General features: G+C 39.8%; 1 protein-coding gene across 2 annotated transcripts; it reads right to left on the bottom strand.

Moving 5' to 3' along the window:
* Window positions 1-1,003: 1,003 nt before the first annotated feature.
* On the bottom strand, window positions 1,004-20,162 carry cbx2 (chromobox homolog 2 (Drosophila Pc class)). Of its 2 annotated transcripts, none has more exons than XM_085963675.1 (5): window positions 19,946-20,162; window positions 19,816-19,859; window positions 12,290-12,355; window positions 11,747-11,816; window positions 1,004-5,091 (listed from the first exon to the last, which is right to left on the bottom strand). In XM_085963675.1, the coding sequence occupies exons 1-5, from the start codon at window positions 20,036-20,038 to the stop codon at window positions 3,613-3,615; spliced, it is 1,752 nt and encodes a 583-aa protein (XP_085819801.1). In that variant the 5' UTR covers window positions 20,039-20,162; the 3' UTR covers window positions 1,004-3,612. The 2 variants fall into 2 exon arrangements, with proteins under 2 accessions (XP_085819801.1, XP_085819802.1); XM_085963676.1 differs by having other exon boundaries at window positions 1,006-5,091; window positions 19,967-20,162.
* Between the last annotated feature and the right edge of the window lie 1,245 nt (window positions 20,163-21,407).

Genomic DNA, 21,407 nt, shown 5'->3' with positions numbered 1-21,407 from the left:
CGCCAACAAAAGGTAATTAAAAAAATTATTTGGGAAAAAAACTTGAGCCAGAAGGAACAGGAGTGCTGCCCTGACTCCACAGTGTCCCAATCACCCTACACCCCCACCCCGCCATGGACTTGCATTCAGGCCGATGCTGGACTGGTAAGCGGCCTGATATTCATATTCTTCAAATGGAGGAGCTGACTGAGGAGGTGCAACCCGCCCAATTATTTTTAATCCAATTTCGGCCAGGCCTTGAGCCTCCCGTTTCTGACGCATGTTGCGGCTGCATTGCCATCTTTGGGCCCAAAACCGGCGCCAGCGAATTTTGTGCAGCTCGAGTTAAAACTGGCTCAACTATATTTGATGGTAATCTCCTCAGCAGCAAAGCACCTCGTAAAAATTCTGTGGTAATACAAAAAAAAACCTTATCCCAAACAACACCTTCAGCACAGGAGTTTTAGCAGCTTAAACTGTGTAAAGTGGTGAAAAAAAAAACCTTCATTAAAAAAAAAAACTGCCTTTCATCTCATGTTTGTTATTTATAAATTTTCTGCCTGGCTGCCTTGTAACATGGATTATCGCAGTGCACCGAGGATGGTAGTTTCATAAGGAGAGGGTGAAAATTATAACTCTGATCGCAACAAGGTTTAGACCTCCCTGCTTCAGTTGAAGAAGCTCAAAGCTCCTGGCTCTAGAGAAGGAGGAAAGTTCTTGGAAGCATTTGTAGCATACGATGGCTAATTTTATGGGTTGGTTGTTTTTTTTTTTTTCCATAATTTTTATTTATAATTTTATATAAACGAAGAAATAATGAAGGTACAATGAACTTGAAGAAAACTGGTTGGTTTCGTAATAATTGCTGGTTTATAAATCGAGTGGTTACTTGCTCTAGAAATGCTTAACACCTTTGAGAGAGGCACGCAAGGTCACACACACATGCACGCACACGCATGCGCACACAGGCTCTACACAGATGTATGGATGGGCTGCTGGATGCAGGGGCTCGCGTGAAAACTGAACCTCTCATCAACCAAAGAACAGCATGGGTAACACCTATGGGGAAAGACAGCCCACACTGTCCCGTTCTTTCAGCAGTGGGGGCTGAATTAGCAATATAATGGCTCCTGTAAAAGGTGGGGGTGGGGAAAGAGTGGCTTTTTAATAGAATTGTTATAGTTGTTCAAAATGATGACTTCACTGCTGTTTGAATTGATTTTTTCTTTATTTACCTACTTTCTGCTCCTTTGAGAAAACTTGAGTACAAAAACAATTTCACAGTAGCACTTTGATACACATTTTAATTTTATAAAAATTAAGTTAATGCTGAACCTACTGCCGAGAGTTAGCCTAAAGGTTAAGTCTACAGCTATCCAAAACCTCAATAATAAAAAAAAGTTAATTTTTCCCCTAATTTTTCTCCTCTCCCCTGAAGGTATTAATTCCTTGTTCAAGTATGGTTTCATAACCACCAGTCACTATCCAGTACATCATCCATATGCCCATTTATCTATCAGCTAGACAGTGAGTTACTTCATTATAAAATCAAATTTCACAACTTTTTAAGCCACCAGCAAGGTTGCTAATTAGGTTTAAAACTTAGCTCGTGCAGCTACAAATAGTAATCAAAAAGGCTAATTGAATGTTAGCCTTTATCTCAAGAGGGTTGGAATACAAAGGGGAGAAAGTTATGCTTCAGTTGTACAAAGACTTGGTCAGACCACATCTGGGATATGCGTTCAGTTCTGGGCACCGTGTCTCAGGAAAGATATGGGGGGGGGGAAATGGGCGGGGGAAGGAAAGACACGACAGCGCAGATTCACCAGAATGGTAACGGGGCTTAAAAAAAAGTTACATTACGAGGACTGGTTGCATAATCTTGGATTGTATTGAGTTTAGAAGGTTGAGGGGTGATCTAGTTTGATGTGCTTAAAATTATAATAGGATTCAATAGTTAGAGAAGCTATTTCCTCTGGTGGGGGAATCTAGAACAAGGGGGCACAATCTTAAAATTGGAGCTAGACCAATCAGGAAGCACTTTTTCCACACAAAGGGTAGTGGAACTGTGGAATTCTCTCCCCAAAAGACTGGACATTGGGTCAATTGACATTTTTAAAGACTGAGATCGACAGATTAGGTAAGGGTCTCCAGTGATAGAGTTGAGGTACAGATGAGCCATAATTTAATTGATGGGTGGAACAGGCTCGAAGGGCTGAATGGCCTACTCCTGTTCCTGTATACTCTTTCAGATCACCAGAGTCATGGGTTCAAGCCTGGGTGGCCAAAACTCCAGTTGTTACTTAAATTGAGATTCCACGGTGAAGGTCCAACACCTACACTGCGTGATACCATCAGGCTTGAAAATAATTTAAAAAAAGGAAGATGAGGTAAATAGGAAATATAGTGATTGGCCGGGTCATGGCGAGGTTCTAAAAACCTGAAGATTTCAATTAAGATTGTTAGCAATTTGAAAAAGATACTTTGAATCCAGCCAAGAGGGATTAAACATCTGCCCAAAAGATTAAAGGCTAGTATTTTATCCCATCCTATAATCTAGTTCCTAAACTCTACTGCCCAATGAAACCAGCTTAAAATTACATATCATTTGATACTCTGCTGGTGGCCTCAATGTCATTTTGATTCCAACATCTTATCAGCATGGCTTAGACAGAGCCTACAACAGTGGTTAATCGGCACCGTTAACCAAAAACCTCATGTATGTTCCGTAGAGTTTTCTTGATCAGATTATTGAAAACATTTTGGCCACCATAGAAGTGTTTCAATAAGAAGCTTCTACTGTACAAGGGTCAGACTAAAATTGCCCAGCTAGTTATCAAATAGCATTAATTTGTTCACTTCCCAGATTGTGTCCCTGCAGAAAACTAGTTTTATTAACCCAACTGAAGCAAACAATTATGGGTGATGTTGTGTCTTTCTGGTGGTAGGTTGTGGTCTTAACTCCCAGCTGCCCTGATTTTCATTAAACTTAGTCAATACTGGTCTTTTCTCTGCTGATAAGGGCATGTACACTGGGTAGTAACTTCCTTGCATTTCCTAACAAAAAGTCATAAGTTGTTTCAGCAACAAGTTATACTATTCCTCCCTGTTCACCTTTCCTTTCTATATTTATAAAGTTTCATGCACTGACTAAACGCCTAGAATATGTCACTAAAACGTAGCCTTTCTTCATGGCTGATCTCCCCAGGCTTTACTGCTCCTGTCATCAATACAAATCATTTATTTGTTCTTCATGTTTTTCATTCTTCAACCTTCCATTTTATAAAAAACTGAAATGGACAGTCAAATATGGATGTTATTTTGCAGGTACTCAAAATCTGACTCAAGTTACATAAATACATCCTACGTACAGGAGAACGTTTTGTGGGTTGGACCACTGATTGACAGAATAAATCTGATAAAAAAATTAGCCAATTCAAAAGGGGCTACTTTCTATTTAACACACTATTTTTGTTCGGACAAAGTGGAAGAAACTGCAATTTGTGCATCATTGTAAATGGTGCTTACAGCTGTAAAGTACAAGTCAAGAGGTCATAAAGGCCAAGATAAAAAACTGATTTCTAGTGGAAGACTAATGTTCGATTACTAGAGTTTATTTTTCAACTAATAACTCTAATAATGTCGGATGTTGAAAAAGCCCACGCTGGTCGGACTCTCTTTCACTGTCACTGTGACCAGGTTGGCAGTTACATCAGTGACAAACACGTGTTCGATCAAGCTGCGGGTGGGTTTCCAGTCTTGGTTTGTTTGGACTGAAATGGATGGGTTTGGAACCATGCTTGAAAATGAAGAGTCGTGATCGGAGTCCGAACTCATCGTCTCCTCACCTGTGCTCAGTTCTGTTGGCACGTTGCTGCCCTGTTTGGATGTCTCAGATGAAACATCCTTTTTGTCGCTGTCTCTGATTTGGTTGTCAGAATGATGGATTGCAGCGTTTGTAGTCTCCTTATCTACTTTCATCTGATTCTCCTTCTCAACACCATCTTTTCCACTGCTCTCACAATTTGCCTGGCTATTGACAGTCTGTGAACTTAATACTTTATTAGAAACAACATGCGAGTTCAATTCAGTCGAATTCAGTCCTGGAGTCCCAACACTCCTAGAAATCACAAATGACAAATTGTTGATGTTGTTCTTTGAAGTCAAGCCTGATGAATTCACTCCTGGGCCAGTTACACTCTTTGAACTCAATCCCATCTTGTTGGTGCTCTGCAGGTTTAAGGCATGTAAATTTAATCCTGCATTGTTAGTGTTCGGAGAGTTTGAAGCTGGTAAATTCCGACCTAGGGCGCCAGCACTTTGACCGCTCAAACTCTGGGAATTTGATCCTGGATTAGCTGAACTACAAACACTGGAATTGTTCTTCATTGGTCCAGGAATATTCAAACTCTTTGAGTCGGAGTCAGATTTGCACAACTCATTCGAGCTTTTAGCATTTCCAGGATTCTTGATTAATCCAACCTTATTTTTCTCAGTCACTCCTTGTGGATTTAACACTGGTGCATTCACAGGCTGCATTTCAGAGGCAGATTTATTCAGTGCCATTGGACTGGCAGGGTGAATGCTGGAAGAGTGCTGGCCTAATCCTGTGCGATTTGCTGTTTGCAAGCCGGACCTGGGATTACTGGGTTTTGATGAATTGAACAGGCTTGAATTTAACATTCCACTAGTTACACTTAGAGATTCCAAAGTGCTCTTTTCTGCTGCCCCATTATTCTCACTCGCAGAACCCTCTGGTTTTCCCAGCTTCTCTTTCGACGATTCATCTGTTCCAGAGTCACCACTTGTATCATTTCCAGATGTTTTTAAAGCTTTTCCTGGTTTAATTTTTATGTTCTTCCGAAGGTCACTGCGAATCACTTTACTGGTGCGTTTCTTTTTGCCAGTGTCCTTCAGATCGGTTTTAGTTTGGCTGATTTCCGTTTGTGTCCGTTTCTGAGGGATACGGTCAGATTCTTCCCGCTGTTCATTGCTCCGGGATGTAGACTGGGTCTGATCATCACTGTCCTCTTCCTCGTCGTCGTCATCATCATCATCCTCATCCTCTTCAGAAGAACTGCTCGATTTTGATGAAAGAGGAGTTTCTTGTTCCTATGCAAAACAAAAAAAGGAATAAAACTAAGTCTGTCCATGGAAAATTCTACATCAAACAAAATTACAGATGCTGGAAATCTGAAACAAAAACAGGAAATATTGCAAACACTCAGAACATCAGACAGCATTTGTAGAGAGAACAGACAAATTGGACTCTTCATAAATACCCAGAACATTCTGATGAAGGATTCACACCTGAAACATCAACGTGTCTGTTCTCTCCACAGATGGTGCCTGACCTACTGAACATTTCCAGCATTTTCTGTTTTTGTTGCTTTAAAGATACATGCCTGTTATTGCTACAAGAGCAAGAGAAATCAATGTATAGATCCTAGTCTTATTTTCAAAATCAATCTATGGCAGAGGCAATTTATAACAAAGCTTATTCACCCAGTACACATCACGTTAATCCAAGAGGGTCTTGCAAATCTGCACCATTAATGATCTAGTCACCAATTAAAACCGTAGATTATTACATGAGAACTGGAATTATTTTGTGCCGAAAGCGAAGGATGTCAATTCTGGAGACGTGAAGTGATTTTTCCACTCTTTGCATCCAGTGCAAAGACCGTGTGCCAGTTGCAGGGTAAAGCTATTGTTATTGGGGTATTTTTCAAGCATGCATCGAGGGTAATGGAACCTCAACCACTGGCAGAACACATCGGAAAATCGCGGAATTCAAACGGACAGAAAATAATTCCCTGCCATGAGAATATACCGGGAAGAATACCACTTGCGCTGCCTCGCAAAGTGGCATTTCTATTTCCAGCCGAAGCCATTCATGTGACCGTCTAGACTGACAATTTAGAGAGGCTCAGGGAAAAAATGCCAAGTACAGGATTTAATTTTTTTTTTAAAGAAAGTGAAAAAGGTACAGTAACTGTAAAAGTTGATATTATTTAGAAATATAGTAAAATGAAGTTAAAATAAAAATATGACAGCTGATAATGGAGAAAAAACAGTAAGCAGAGGTGCTTAGAACAGGGGAATTTAACTCCTGCTCAGTGGAAACGAGGTGGTAGTGGGCTTACCGTCCCGTTCCACCGCCATGTTTCCCAGGGCCTTCCGCTGGGTGAGCCAAGTGCCCACCAGAATCAGGTGGAAGCCTCCTTAATCTATGTAGATCGGGGTCCTATGACATACATAGGACCCTGATGCAATTTTAACTGCTTACTGGGTGAGTGCGAGCCGTGGACGCTCTGCTCAGTAAAACCTGGCGGCTGGAGGAAGAGGCCTGATCAGGGGGAGTGCTGAAATTATTTTCCTGGGGTCAGGAGCAATGTTCCCGTTAAGCTGCGTGGCCCTCTGGACCTCCCGTGCAGCCAGCTTTTCAATGAGGAAAAACTGGGCATGCACGGTATTTTGAATGGGCCGTGCAGCCCCTTAAAGGGGCCACGCACCCAAAAAACAATGAATGGGAACATTGGTCAGGAGGGGCTCCACCAGAGCTCCCCCCCCCCCCCTTTCAGGCCTACCTCATTGGCGGCTGGGTCCAACTCGTGGCCGCCCGATATTGCGCTGGCCCAGAGCCGAGGAGCTGCAGCGAGACACCCGTTTGGGGCATGCAGCTCACCGGGTGCATGTTAATGAGGCCTGCTCCTGGAAATGGACCGGGCCTCCCGCCGGAGAGAGACTGGGTGGTCAGCCCAGCCACTCCGCTGGCCAGCTGACCAAGAGCTAAAATCCGCCTTAAAATTTGTTTAACTGTTTACAACGTATATTGTGCCATACAGCTGTAAAAGATTGGTCTGTGACCACAATTATCTACAGCCTCAGCTCATCATCCTGTCTGGGCTATCAGGGCAAAGAAGGAAAAAAAGTCAAGTCACCCGAGGTTGCTGTCTAGGAGTGCCTCTATTAGTAATTAGTTACAGAGAGGCACTGGCAGCAGTGAACAAGCAGGTTTCCTGTCTAGTTACTCCGCTGGGAGATGATGCATGGCACTGGCAGTAGGGGAGAGCAAAAATGTAAATTTAAAGAGAAACCCATTTTAAAACTCTCTTCCCATAATTGCTTTAGCCAACTAGCACTTTAGTCTTTCAAATTCAACAACTAAACATTCCCAATTAAGGATCATGCCTACAATGAAAGTACACCTATCAAATCGAGTAAATGCTTGTCTGTCTCTATTTTTTTTTTAAATAATTCTTTAGAGAGTGAGGGGTTGAGTTTTAACATGTAGTTTTATTCACAAATGATTCAATTTTCTTGCAAAACCAAGCAGCTAATGCGATCAGTTGTCTAGATTATGCACTAGATGTCGCCGATTCCCGTAAGGTACCAGCTGTGTTAAATCAAGCACTGTAATAATACAATAAAACAGGGTTTCTGACAGAATGGCCAGGTTTTAAATACTTGCTGTCACATTCCTGAAACCCAATAATTTTGACATTTCCTTTATAGTTTTTTTTGAGTAGAATATTTGGAGGTGGTTAACACTACTTTGGTGTTAGCAGCACATGGATGTAGTAGTCTGTTATTATTACACTAGCAAAAGAAAGCAGAATTAGCCAGGGTACTGCAATCATGATCCATCTGCCATAGCTGTGAGCACTGTAATAAGTAACACCCACCACTTTCTCCTTTCCCGCATTTCTTTCTTGAAACTTTTAATCCCGTTTCTTTGAGTCCCCATGCTGCAGACTGATTAATTAGTTTCATCACTTCCAATACTCATTTTAAAAAGCTTAACTTACAGAAAACTCAAAGCAGAGTAAAGTACAATGCAGAGTAGATCTTTCTGGACTGGCAAATCTACTTCAAAAAGAGATATTTCTACAAAGGACCTCCAACACCCAGTGATACATTCAACTTGTGCTAGGATGCAGACTTGCATGCCTGATTCACCACATAATAGGAGCTCCCCTCTGTCAGATAGGTCATTGTGTGGCGACACTATCAGAATAAGTAGGAGCCCTATCCAACAGCGAGAACGCCCAGGAAACGGTCTGTCCAACTCTCTCTTTTCGGTGGTTACAATACTTGAAAGGCAATGACCCTACATGTAAAAAAGCTTTACCTGTTTTCTTGAAAATGGCCGTCCTTTAAATTCAGGCACTCATCACATGCACAACCAGGATAACATTTTCCTCAAACGTTCAGGAGATTAAAAGAAACATTTGCTATTATTCCCACAAAAACTGTCTATACTTTGCAAACATCTGTGCACCAATATAACTAGTTTTCCTTTCTTCATTCAGCAGTTGGTTTCATTATGGAGTTGCTTATTTCTATTTTTTTTTTTTTTTTATAAACTGTACAGTTTTGTAAAAATCACATTTTACCTGCAAGTCTTAGCATTTCTAACTGATGAACATTTGACCACCTCTAAAACACCACAGAAATTAATAAATCATAATACTTGCATTTATAAAAGTACCTTTCATACTGAAACAGTGCAAAGCACTTTACACAATAAACTACTTTGCGAAGTGCAGTGGCTGTTATGTAGATAAAATCAGCAGCCATTCTACACCAGCACTTTTTTTTTCCCCCAGTGGAATTTGTCAAAGTTCAATGTAAGGCGTTCATACAGATAGACAGTGAATTTTACTTTCCTCAAGTGTTGCTTGTAGACTAACCAAAAGGGCGTACAGAGACTGTAACAGAGCACCAACTTAAGATTTTTTTTTATGTCTAAAGTTTCAAAATTAAGTTTGACAGATTTTATTTCCTCACAACTAACACCACTCCTTCAATGGAAGAGACTTTAACTGGCATGTTTACTGAGGGGTTCAGGTCCTTAGAGAGTCAGATTCCATCTCTTATACTGAATGAGTTTTGGTAGTAAATTTTCAACTTTAGCACCTAGACATCAAGCATCGCCTGCGCAGAGGATAAAGAGGGAAACTGGGCAGAGAGGACTACAGTTTGCCGATTTTCCTCCATTAATATAAATGGAAGGAAAATTGAATGGGCTCCGTTATGGGACCTATGATGCTCCCTGTTCAATTGCACTCCTTAAGTGCTTAGCCCAGGTGATGCCTTATGCACAGGCAGTTAAGACAAGGGCCAGAATTTAATGTAACTGGCGAATGAACGGCGTTTAACTTCCATGAGTATTTGCAGGGCAAGTTGCTGCACGTGGGGCTTTGAAATGGCGCGGTGTTCTCCACAGCGCATCTGGGACCTGTGAGCAGGACAAGCGACTGTACCTCTCCTTAACCAATCAGATTGAAGAATTATTAATGAACAGTACATAATCTGAACCAGGAAGTGTAATTTAGAATAGTGAATTCAATTTAAAATCAGGTACAGAAAGCAAAATAAAAAGTGAGGGAAAGAAAGATTGGCTTAAGAGGAAGAAAAAGCAAGACAGAAAGAAAAAGTAAATTAAAAAACAATTAAATCTCCAACAACAGTTAAAAACTGAAGGAATGAGACTGCACACTTTTAAAAGTTAATTTTCAGTGCCGCTGCGCCGTAAGCTGCGTGAAAACAGATGTGGCAGTAATTCAGCTTTACCATGCCATTAAAAAAGGGTACTTTAGACAGAAATAGACAAGCCCCAACTTTCTGTGGCAATTTTAGTCCGTATCTACAATGCAACTACAGGAACTTCATGCTATTCAATACATTTGAATGGGGAGCCAGACAGCGAGATGTCGTTTTCACGCATCTCAGACAGCAACTTCTGGATTTTCGCGCTTAACTGCGCATCTGCACTCGCCGGAAGTTGCAGTTCGCTTTGCGCATACATAATGGTGAGCGCTGTTGACCTCACTGTTATTTTTACATTAAATTCTGGCCCATCAATTGATTCCCATGTATTTATAAATATCTACCATTCTGCTAGTGCACAACTAAAGTCTAAACAAAATTTTTTATTTTTTTTAAATCCCATCCGTGCGTGTTGGTATATACATCTTAGTGACATTGCTTATTTTGGCAAATTGTCTCCAAATCACTAAAAAATAAAAATATTGACATATGTTGATCCTAGATTGAATACTTAGAAAAGTGCTGAAAGTTAAATTAAAAATTAAAAATTTGCTCTAACCTGATGCAGTTGATCATAGAATACAGGAGGCCATTTGGCCCATTGTGCTTGGGTCAGCTCTTTGAAAGAGCTATCCAATTAGTCCCACCACTCCCCTCTTCCCACATAGCCCTGCAACTTTTTTCTTTTCAAGCACATATCCAATTCCCTTTTGAAAGTTACTATTGAATCTGCTTCCACCGCCCTTTCAGGCAGTGCATTCCAGATCATAACATATCGCTGTGTAAAAAAAAAAAGTTCTCCTCATCTCCCCTCTGGTTCTTTTGCCAATTATCTTAAATCTGTGTCCGCTGTTTACCAACCCTCCTCCCAGTGGAAATAGTTTCTCCTTATTTACTTTATCAAAACTGCTCATAATTTCAAACACCTCTATTAACCTTAACCTTCTCTGCTCTAAAGGAGCACAATCCCAGCTTCTCTCATCTCGCCACATAACTGAAGTTCCTCATCCCTGGCATCATTCTGGTAAATCTCCTCTGCACCTTCTCCAAGGCCTTGACATCCTTTTTAAAGTGTGGTGTCCAGATTTCGACACAATACTCCAGCCGAGGCCTAACCAGTAGTTTTTAAAGGTTTGGCAAAACTTCCTTGCTTTTGTACTCTACGCCTCTATTTATAAAGCCAAGGATCCTGTATGCTTTCTTTTTTTTTTTTTTTTTTAAAAAAAGCTTCATCAACTTGTCCTGCTACCTTCAAAGAGTTGTGTATGTGAGCCCCCAGTTCTCGCTGTTCCTGCACCCTATTTAAAATTTGACTTGTATTGCCTCGCCTCACTGTTCCTCCCAAAATGCATCACTTCACACTTCTCTGCATTGACATTCATCTGCCATGTGCCTGCCCGTTCCACTGCCAAAATAATGAAAAAAATCTACATGAGCACTACAAACACATCAAAGGGTTTGTTATGGTTGATCAAGCAATCACAACGGAATGTCCACTTTAAACACAAGTGGATATGCACTTGAAAAGTGTCGTAACCTACAAGGCTATGGACCAAGAGCTGGGAAGTGGGATCAGGCTGGATAGCTCTTTTTTAACCAACGCAGACAGTGGGCCGAATGGCCTCCTCCTGTGCTGTAAATGTCTATGAGTCTATGATACTTTACACAATAGTAAAGTAATATCTGATCATCAAAAAGAGTTTTTACTTGTCCATTAGAGACACAATTTGAGTTATATTGTCTGTTAAGCGAGAGAACTTGCATTTTAAATAAATGAGCCATTATTATTTTCCACATGAAATGATTCCATTGAAGCTCAAACAGACGTGGCCGACTGCTAGCTGAACTAAAATGTAACCAACAGCAGGAGGTTCTAGTTATTATCTGAAAGTAAAACTCTGGGGAAATTGTCATTAAATATTTATAATAATGCTCTTTATAAATCAGGACAGGGTCTAAAATTGGTATTGGTTGCTGTTGCATGTTTATCATTTACCTGACTAACTGATTATAGCGCAAATCCTTCAAATTAACTTCACGTTAAAACTGCTTGTTGTCCGAGTTTACAACACGGATTCTCTGCGGCGCTCCAGCAATGTTTCCCTTGTAATACTAATGTGTCTTGAGCTAAATTAAGCACCAGTTCCACTGAAATCAACACATTTTTCACCATTAGCCTGACACAAAAAAAACAGAAAAAAATCAATCATACCACATGTTTTCGCGGCCTGCCCCTGGGCCTCTTGCCTCGTTTCCGATTCTGCAGTTCTTTCTCTTGTTGGCTGCAACAAACAAAAATAAAAATAAAAAAAGTTTCCATAGTTACTCCCAATGGAATCAAATATTCATGTGGCTTTTAGTAACTCCAGCATGCTGCCCAAGCATGGAATAAAAAAAGGTGCAAGCGAGCTCCCAATCTCAGCTGCACCGTCGTGGAGTGGGCAAACTAAGTGGATGAAAATTTAAATAAATAGAAACTTGGGAGGGGAAGTTGAGCTATTGCACTTCCCACATTATAGCAGTGACTCCACTTCAAAAGTATTTAATTGACTGGGATGGGCTTTGAGATGTCCGGTGGTCATGAAAGGCGCTATATAAATGCAAGTCTTTCTTTCTTTTACTTCAAAGTATTTGCGTGAACATCGGGTTTGGCAGAAGGTACAGGTGACCTGCTCACCCTCTTGTCTGGGATGTAGAACAGGAAACAGGATGAAGGAGGGAGAAAAAAAAAAAAGCCGTATTCAAACATTCTTACCTCCTTTGAAAAGCTAGCAGGAGTCGTGGATCAAGAATATTTTCTTCTGGCTCCCAGCTGTTATGTCTACCAGAAAAACACGACACAATGTGTCATTAACAAGGTGAAGCAAAATATAGATGTTGTACTTTATTCTGTTAAGCTACTGAACGTAGTACTTCATGTTAATCCTGTAAATTCAATTACTGATATTTCTGCTATTTACCCATATGTGTATTAGGTGCAGTACACTTTCGCTTAAGCCTGCATTGAAAATTGGCAAAAGGTCAAAATTATGACTGTGGTCAACCCGATAATTTAGTCAATTAGATCTTCCTAATATTGAAATGTGAGATCATCCTCTATAGTTAATGGTAAAACTGTTGAACACACTTTTGAACTAGGAGATCAAATTAACCAATCCCACAAACCTATAATGCTTTGCCAAATCCCCATCCCACTATTCTTCTATTTTAAATATTCTTTGTTACATTTCTATGTTTTATTATATTTGATTATTTTTAATTAAATGTTTCATTCATTTTATTATTGAATTGGCACTATTTGGAGTCTAAGTCTGAAACTGGAGAATTACATTGCAGCTTTTACATGGCCCGTTGATACAACAGTGTCCAACAAACTAACATTTTACTGTGAAGTCAGTTTTGTCAATTAAAAATTTAACCGGTACATCAAGGCCAAAGATAAGACTTGTGTGCACAAGAAAGATATTCGCCTGGATTTTACAGTCAGCGGCGAAGTGATGGCGCTTGCCGCGGACCTCGAAGAAAGCTGCCCATAAACTTTTAGTGGGCTCGGTGACGTTAATTTCACCTTTTCCAACATTAAGTTCATTCTGGCACTATCTATAGGGGATTTCTGGTGTCCAGCAACAATGATGTCATCAAGTAGACTAAGCAGCCAATCACATTGAAGAATTCTCAGACAGCAAACCAGGAAGTAACAAGCAGGTTTTATCATTCACTTTTTATAATTTTACATAGTGAAATGAAGATTGGGACATACACATAGGATTAAGGTAGAAGCTGAAATATCAAACAAACTTTAAAAAAAAAGATAATTTCTAATAAATTATTTTTATCATGGAATGGAGAAAATGACACTCCACAAATATAAAATTAGTTTTTCAGGACCAGAGAGGTTGTTCAGCAGTAATTATGACTTAGTACGCTGTTAAAAACTCAGTTACACTTCATTCAACAAGGCTTAACTTTTTCCAAGGGTTTTTACAGCAAGAATAGAGCATAAAAAGTAGAAGTTCATGTCAATATAGTGATTTCCATCTGCGAGGACTGCAACACCACACTCTGTGGAGGAGCAGGATATCACTGACAGCAACGTCAGGATTTCCGCGTTTAAATGCGCATGTGCGGACTCCAGAAGTTGTTGTCAGTTTTACAGAGTAATGACGGCCAATGCTGACAGTTTCGCCGTCATTACAACTGCAAATTCCGAGCCATAACTGAAAATTAACTAAATTTAATTTTTACGCAGAGCAGTCACCACAGGTGTTAGTGAATCTTTAATGGTTTGTAGTTCTAAATGCAGCATAATAAAGCTAAAAACTTACTGTTTCTAATATTAATGTGCAAATGTTAAATGGGTTTGTATGACATTCCTCTAACCAGTAGTTCAATTGAGGAATTAGCCCATTTAAAAGTTTAACACATATGTTAAAACAGCAGACAGAAGGTCATATGAATGTGTTAAGCTTTTGTACATGAATACCACAAGCAGCAATTTTGTGGTACAAGTGTGCGATGGAGTAGGATATTCCCTGCATTTATATTGTTCACCATCTGTTTCAGCTTGCGTAAACCACTGAAAGTGAAAATATTAAAACAGCAATGAAAAGAATCGGAATGGAAACTAGTGTAATTACAATTTGCACTTATATAGTGCCTTTAACATACAAAAATGTTGCAAGGCATTTCAAAGAGAGGGAAAAAATGGCTGCTGAGCCAAAGAAGGAGAGATTGGGAAGGGTGACCAAAAGCTTGCTCAAAGAGCTGGGTTTTAAGGAGAGTCATACAGGAGAGAGCGCGGTGGAGAGGCCGAGGGGTTTAGGGAGAGAATTCCAGAGTGTGAGGCATGAGGGCTATAGGCACGACCATCAATGGTGGGGCGAAGGGAGGGGGATAAACAAGAAGCTGGAGTCAGAAGAATGGAGAGTCCCGAGGGGGCTGTAGTACTTGAGGAGGTTAGAGAGCTAGGGCGGGGCAAGGCCAGGCCGTGGAAGGATTTAAGGACAAGGATGATAATTATAAATTTGAGGAATTGGGGGACTGGGAGTCAATGTAGACCAGCAAGGACAGTCAATGGGTAAGCGAGACAGTGTGGGATAGGATACAAGCACCAGAGTTGGGGTGATCTGAAGTATACGGGAGGCCAGCTAGGAAGGTATTGGATTAGTAAAGTCTGGAGGAGACAAAAGGCACAAAGGAGGGTTTCAGCATCAGATGGGTGCAGAGATAGGTCATATTACAGAGATAGGTCATATTACAGAGATGGAAGTAGGCAATCTTTGCAATGGAGAGAATCTGGAGTCAGAAGCTTAGCATGGGGTCAAATATGATGGAGATTGTGTACATCAGTAGTCAGGCTTGCAAAATTAATGAAAATTTAATATTGGGATTTTCTTGATCTGTTTAATCCCAGATTTGGGTCAAAAATAATTTTAATATAAATATACAAATAACAGATTTCAAATGGGTTGACTTTTTTTAACTAATTATCAAACATTCATTTCTCAGACTGATAACCTATATATTTCAAACATCATTAAAGACTGTTGTAAAAAGGATGTTTGAGATCAGAACAGAATTGGAAAAAATGTAGAATGCTATAAATATGAAAAATTAAAGATCAACAAATAACAACAGAAACACAGATGCAATGGGAAAATAAAGATGCCTCAATATGATTTACTATTCGTATTGCAATAATAAATCTCTTTAAATCTACGAATTATAAATACAGGTTTACCTAGAAAGCAGTCTTATTCACAATCACTTTAAAATGTCTTTAGATAAAAATAGAATGCAACAATCAGTCTGTTGCCAGTTCTTTCAACTAACTGCAGGCACTAGGACCTTGGGGTCATTGTATTGCATCCATTACAATTGCCCAACTGAAGCCTCAGGTTTTTCCTGCAGAGCTATACCAGCAACTATTAGAGATGCGGTAAGCCAGACTGGCCTGCTGAGGTGACTGTTTAGTGTGTAGGGGAAATATTTATTTTGCTTTCCTGTTGTGCTGGAATGGAATGAAGGGTGAAGGAGGCGGCTTCAGGAGCATGCAACAAAGTAACCTTCAGCACTGCACCAGTCTGGGTAAGGAAAAACAAACAGCAGATTCCAAGCTGAATTGAAGGTTGAGTATCAGGAAATAACAGTAAGGAAGCAGAAACCGGCATGTCAGATAAATGGATTAGAAAATAAGGAAGCTAGAAAAAAAAGGGGAAGAATATGTTCAAATAGAGCAAAGTAATAAGAAAAGCAAATGGAATGAGGAATAAAGAATACCAAGAAAAAAATTCACTTTTTTTTTTAAAAAGGGTAGATGTACTCTGAGATTATGTTATATTATTTTTCCACTCATTTTTTTTTTTTTTTTTACATATCGCACTCCGCACCATTTACTTTCCCATGTCTCAGCAGAAATTGATCCCGGATAGGTATAAGAGAACAGGCTAGGGTGATCTGCCTATCAATATTCCTCTAATGGCACAGGCAACGCTGGAACTTGCTGGGAGGAGAATCATGAACATACAAATGTATTGCGCCACATGGAAGTTTATCATTGGAAAAGTTGTGTGTAGCACCTTTCATGTCCTCAGGATGTCCCAAAGCACTTCACAGCCAATGAATTACTTCTGCAATGTAGTCGCCGTTGACAAGCACAACTCGCATTTTGCACACACAACGTCTCATAAATAGCACATGAGAAATGACCTGTCCATCGGTTTTGAAAGTATTGGTTGAGGGAATAAATGCTGCCTGAGGAATAAATGTTACGCAAATGGAGAAATATTGGCCAGGGCACTGGGAGAATTCTATTGCCTTTCTTCGAGTAGTGCCATAGGATCTTTTGCATCCACCTTTACAGGCAGACAGAGCCTCAGTTTAATGTCTCATCCAAGAATCAAAATTCAGTACTGTACACAAACCAAAAAAGGTGTGTACTAGTCTGTTGTTCAGGCTATTGTTCTGCTATTTTTCACCCAAGAGAAGTGGAATTTATGTAGGCTGTGGCACTTTCTCAATGATTTTGAGTTGATTCCATAAGGGCCTTATATTCTGGACTTCCTTCTATTACGCCTTCCAATATCTGGGAATCTAGGCCTCATTCCCACTCATGGCAGACTTCCTGTGCTGTCTACTGGTATAGAGGAGAACATGGTGTACACGTTTGTGAAGGTTTTTCAAACTGGGGAAGCAGTACTCCCAGTAGTTAGCTTGCACTGGAGTTTATAGAATATCACTTGGTCTTGAAGGTAGTGAAACAGATGAGTCAAGAAAGATGGAACTGATCAGCTGCTAGAAGATCATAATTTGACCCTTATAGGGCAGGTAACCTAGCCAAGGAAAAGAAAAATTTTAAAGGGTGCAGGAAAAGGTTAGGGCAATGAGGCTCTCAGAACTCCAAAGGTGCAATTGGCCTATTGGTCTCCTTCGGTGTTGTAAAATCATATGATTTGAGGTTATGAATCACTCATGGTCGGTCACAATCCTTGTAAATATAACCCCATTCCTGATGTGTCTTCACATTGCACAGCAAGGACAAGGAACCCAATGGTCAATAGCCTAGTACACTTCTTACTGCTAGTAGCAAAACGGTGAAGCATTTGGCTTGGCAATGCACAACTCTCCTGACAGTAATCATGGGAATAAAGCACCCATGCGCCAACTCTCAACCAGACCAATTGGTGTACAGTTTCCATCTAAAAGGATTAAAAATACCTGGCAGTCCTTTCAGAAGAGCTATACAACATTATTCTTCTCAAACATCTTAATGCTTCCCTAGGAGATTAGATTATGACAAAGTGGAATTTTTGAATTGTCTGGTAGACCCTTTCCTATAACGGATCTGATGCTGACTTTCCTGTAAATGCAAATGTCTCTTTCGACACATCATGAACCAATTTGAGAGGGAATTCTGACAATCAAGTCCAAATGCGACGATCTGCCTTCATTTCCCCACAATTGTAAAACAGTAGACCTAAACACAATGGAGACCACATGCGCAGCCTGAATGAGTGGGTGAGGCCCTCGCTGTGGTTAAACTGACATATGCAAGTGCCAGACATTTCCCAGCCACAGGAGCAGGTTTTTTTCCAGTAAAAATGAAATGCTTTTAACTAAGCAAATATAAAAACACACATGGGTAGCATTTAAACATCAGTTTGTTAATGCATCTCATTCATGCTATTAAGAGCATTAAAATTTGGAGAAGTTTAAGGAGCTAATTTGAAGGTGGCTTTGTTTGTTGTAGTGCATTGTTAATGAAAGTTAAACAAAAATTGCAGTTATATGACACTATTGTGATTTGCCTGTTCAAGTCCTTTCCACAGTAAAGTAATCCTAAAAAGTTCCTAATTAGGTTGAGGAAGGGGGAGAAAGAGAATAGATTATGTTACATTTTTGTACAATGCTGATCACATTAAGGTCTATTAGGATCTCTGGTCAACAAGCTCCTACCTCAAGATTACTAAAAAGTAATAGAATATATTGCAAATGTAACATTTAATTTTAGTTTTGTGACTTTTAAATAGTTATACTGTAAAATCACATCTTAAGAAAGAAATAGCCCCATAGCAAATACCTTAGAGAACCATTACTCAATGTAGGTTTTTAAGTAACTTTTCTCAAAAAAATTACTTATTCTTTAAGCAGAAGAAACTAAGCCTAACTGAAATAAAATGCCTTTAATGGTTTAGATTAGGAGATGATCATTTGAGCGGGAAAGGAATCCAAAAGGCCACAAAGGATTATGCAGAGCAAGAAAGAGAGCAGAGAAAAACTATAAGGAATTGGAGACGAGGGATAATGTTACTTGCAGGTTGATAAGTGGCTGGCAGAAAGTAGCCCCAGGTTAGTTAGCAAGTGGAATGTTTCAGCCAGGATTCCATGTCTGTTGCATCTTAAATCTGAAAGTAGTGCCCTCACATCACTGCAACATAAATACGATGGTTTGCACTAGTTCTGAAACGAAGTCATCATTGTTCTGTTTGAGTTAGACGGTAAAAAGCAGTCTCATAAGCTCAGTTGCAGCACAATCTGGGTTCCCGTGCCAATAATACCCCTTCCAACTCCATTTTTGTCTCCGCTGACTTGATTTTACTTCTTCTAACCCCCATCATCACTTCCACAAACATCAAACAAAAGGATAACACACCAATTCTGTTACAGTTTGCAAAAGCTCAGGCCAAATATATTGTATTCTTTCTTCCTACAACTCAAAAACATAAGTCCAATAGCTGCACAAAAATTGAGTAAAGACTGTACCATAACCTTTTCACTTGGTCCCATACAGAAAAACTGATGTACTTTTGTAGGGGGCAGATGGAAAGGAAGTAAACTGTGGAACAGGGAACAGCTTGTTATTGTGAAGCCACCTGATCACATCAAAACAAAAGCAGCTTCTTATTAGCATACTATCTGCTATGTTTAAAAAAAACAAAAGCAGTTATAACACCCAAAGAGTGCATGCAATCACAATGCATTTTAGAAGACAAGTTTAAAATAATTCCAGGAACTAAATGAAAATTATTAAACAACCTGAAGGCTAAGATGCAACAAAACACAACCAGCGCGATTAATTCATTATGATAAACCAGCAAACATTTAAAAAATCTACCTTATTCAGAATATAATGAATAATCAGAAAGGGCAAGTCTGCAATCCCCAAATTTTATATTTTAGTGTAACTATTTTCTTTATTTTACAACTATCACACCATCTCAAACATCTTTGGAAAGATGTAAAAGTATTGCGTTGGAAAGATGTAAAAGTATTGCGTTGAAGTGATTAAAGAAAACATGGTTGGAGGGGTAAGCAAAAATAAGGGAAATGTTATAAAATCAAATCTATACAAATAAATATATTACCAATTAACAAAAAGTGAAACTAAGTCAGAATTTGAGCATAAAAACAGAAATAAAAAGTTACAAAGTGAAGTTTCAAATCCCTGATCAAGATGTAGCAGGGGTAGAAATCATTGGAGGAAAATGACTCATTTCAATGATCCCAGATATATTAAACAATAGATAGGACAAATCAACAATTAAAGATCAATGGGTGGAAAGGCAGCAAAACAAAACGGTATAGTTACAGGGGCTTGTAAAACAAAGTACAGGGAAACAGAACACAGCATGTTTTTTTTAATGGAAGTGATGAGAAGAAATAAGATGCAGGGAAATAAGAAAGGGAAAAAGGGGAAACAAAGGAGGAAGCTCTTAACCCAGCCCGTTGCTGGAGTTGGGAGCACGCTGCTCCTGTTGTATTGTTAAACCTGATGCCACTCACTTGGAAGACCATCCTCTCCACTTCACCAAGTACTCCAGCTTCCCCTAGAAAATAAACAACAATAAATCAGTTCCCGCACATCACCCCGAATGAAACCCTGTGCAATATCGTGAGCCTGTTTTCCAAACACCTTTTTTTCCCCCCTCCCGACCTTTCTCAGTCTTTTCCTTAGAATGCATTCCGCTGCGAAAACTTGCTCTCCCACAGCGCTCAGCTCCTCCATCCTCGCGCCGTTTCTCTCCACTTTGTCCCCCTCCCCTCCTCCCCGTCACTCCGGCCTCCGAGCGGTGACGTCACCCACATCACCCGCTGGCCAATCGGGTTTCGTCGAGTCTGACCGTTGCTAGGCACGGGTCAGCGGTTGCCAAGTGAATAGAGAACGTTCAGAATGGAGTCATCGGATTAACCCTCTCGGTGCTGCAAGCTCTGCAATCAATCAAAAGCAAGCAGACAAAGGATAAACACACTAAACACTGTAGCATAACTTTCCAAAATAGTTAGGATTGCTTTAAAGTGAGAGACAAGCCGTTCTTTAGTGCCATTCGATATAAAATGCAGCCAAGTTTTTTCTTTAATATGGTTGCTTTTCCAAAGACTTACTCAACTTCTTTAACTTACACAAACGAACAAAAACAATCCCTGACAATGACAGCCCCATTAAATCTCTCTGACTTCCAAAGAAGACCAACAGATCTGCTTCAGTTAAAATCAAATGCATGCACTGTTTTCTCATGTTCTTTGAATAAGTTTGCAATTTGTCTCAGTCGTTTTTAAATTTTGGGTTTTGATAATAAAGTCTGAGTCTGAGTGCTTTCCCCCCCTAAAAATAAGCAGTTTTTAACATTTTACTAACTACTCTAAGAATTTTCTCAGCCACCAAGGTTAAACAATATTGTTGTTGCACATGCTTATTTACTAATGTGGAAGTTCATCCGACATAATTGTGAAAAATGTTATATTGTTAACCAGCATGGGAACAAAGCCATTCTGATATTGCACTGCCACTTTCCAGCAGGTGGCTGACTCCATTTATTGGCTATATTTATTGGTAAAGTAACTCCTAAGTTAATTTTGTTCACAAATAAAGGATCCAACCATTTTAACATTCTCAAAAATGTCCCTCAATGTTCCTACCAAGGTAGTCTGGCTGAGGTGTGCCACCTAGTCCACATCGATTTGCAGTGACAGTCAACTGACATTCACTACCAGGGACAGTGAATGTGACAACTGCCTTCAACTTGAATGCTACAGGTGCCTTCCAGGAATCCACAGGGGACATATCAAGAATCAGATATTTTGTAAATTTGTTTGGTTTTTTGACAATTACTCTTTATTTTCTGCGCAAGTAAATAATGACAGGAGGCAAGATAAATTAAAAGTGAGCTAATTTTATTCTGTTTTGCATTGCTAGTTGTGTGTATCTGCAATGTGTTTGAATCCTGTGCATTCAAGCACACTGCAGGACTTGAATTATACAATAATAGGCTGACACTTTAGTGCAATACTTAGGGAATGCTGCATTGTTAGAGATGCCCCCACCCTTGGTGGCAAACCCTATAGCCACCTTGCCCATACTCTATAACTCCCTTGCT

The sequence above is a fragment of the Somniosus microcephalus genome, chromosome 21 (genome assembly GCF_052327205.1).
Source record: "Somniosus microcephalus isolate GS21.2 chromosome 21, FLI_Smic_1.0, whole genome shotgun sequence".
In the NCBI taxonomy this organism is placed as follows: Eukaryota; Metazoa; Chordata; class Chondrichthyes; order Squaliformes; family Somniosidae; genus Somniosus; species Somniosus microcephalus.
Note: the sequence above shows the minus strand (reverse complement) of the source record. Positions and strands in the feature narration are given on the sequence as shown.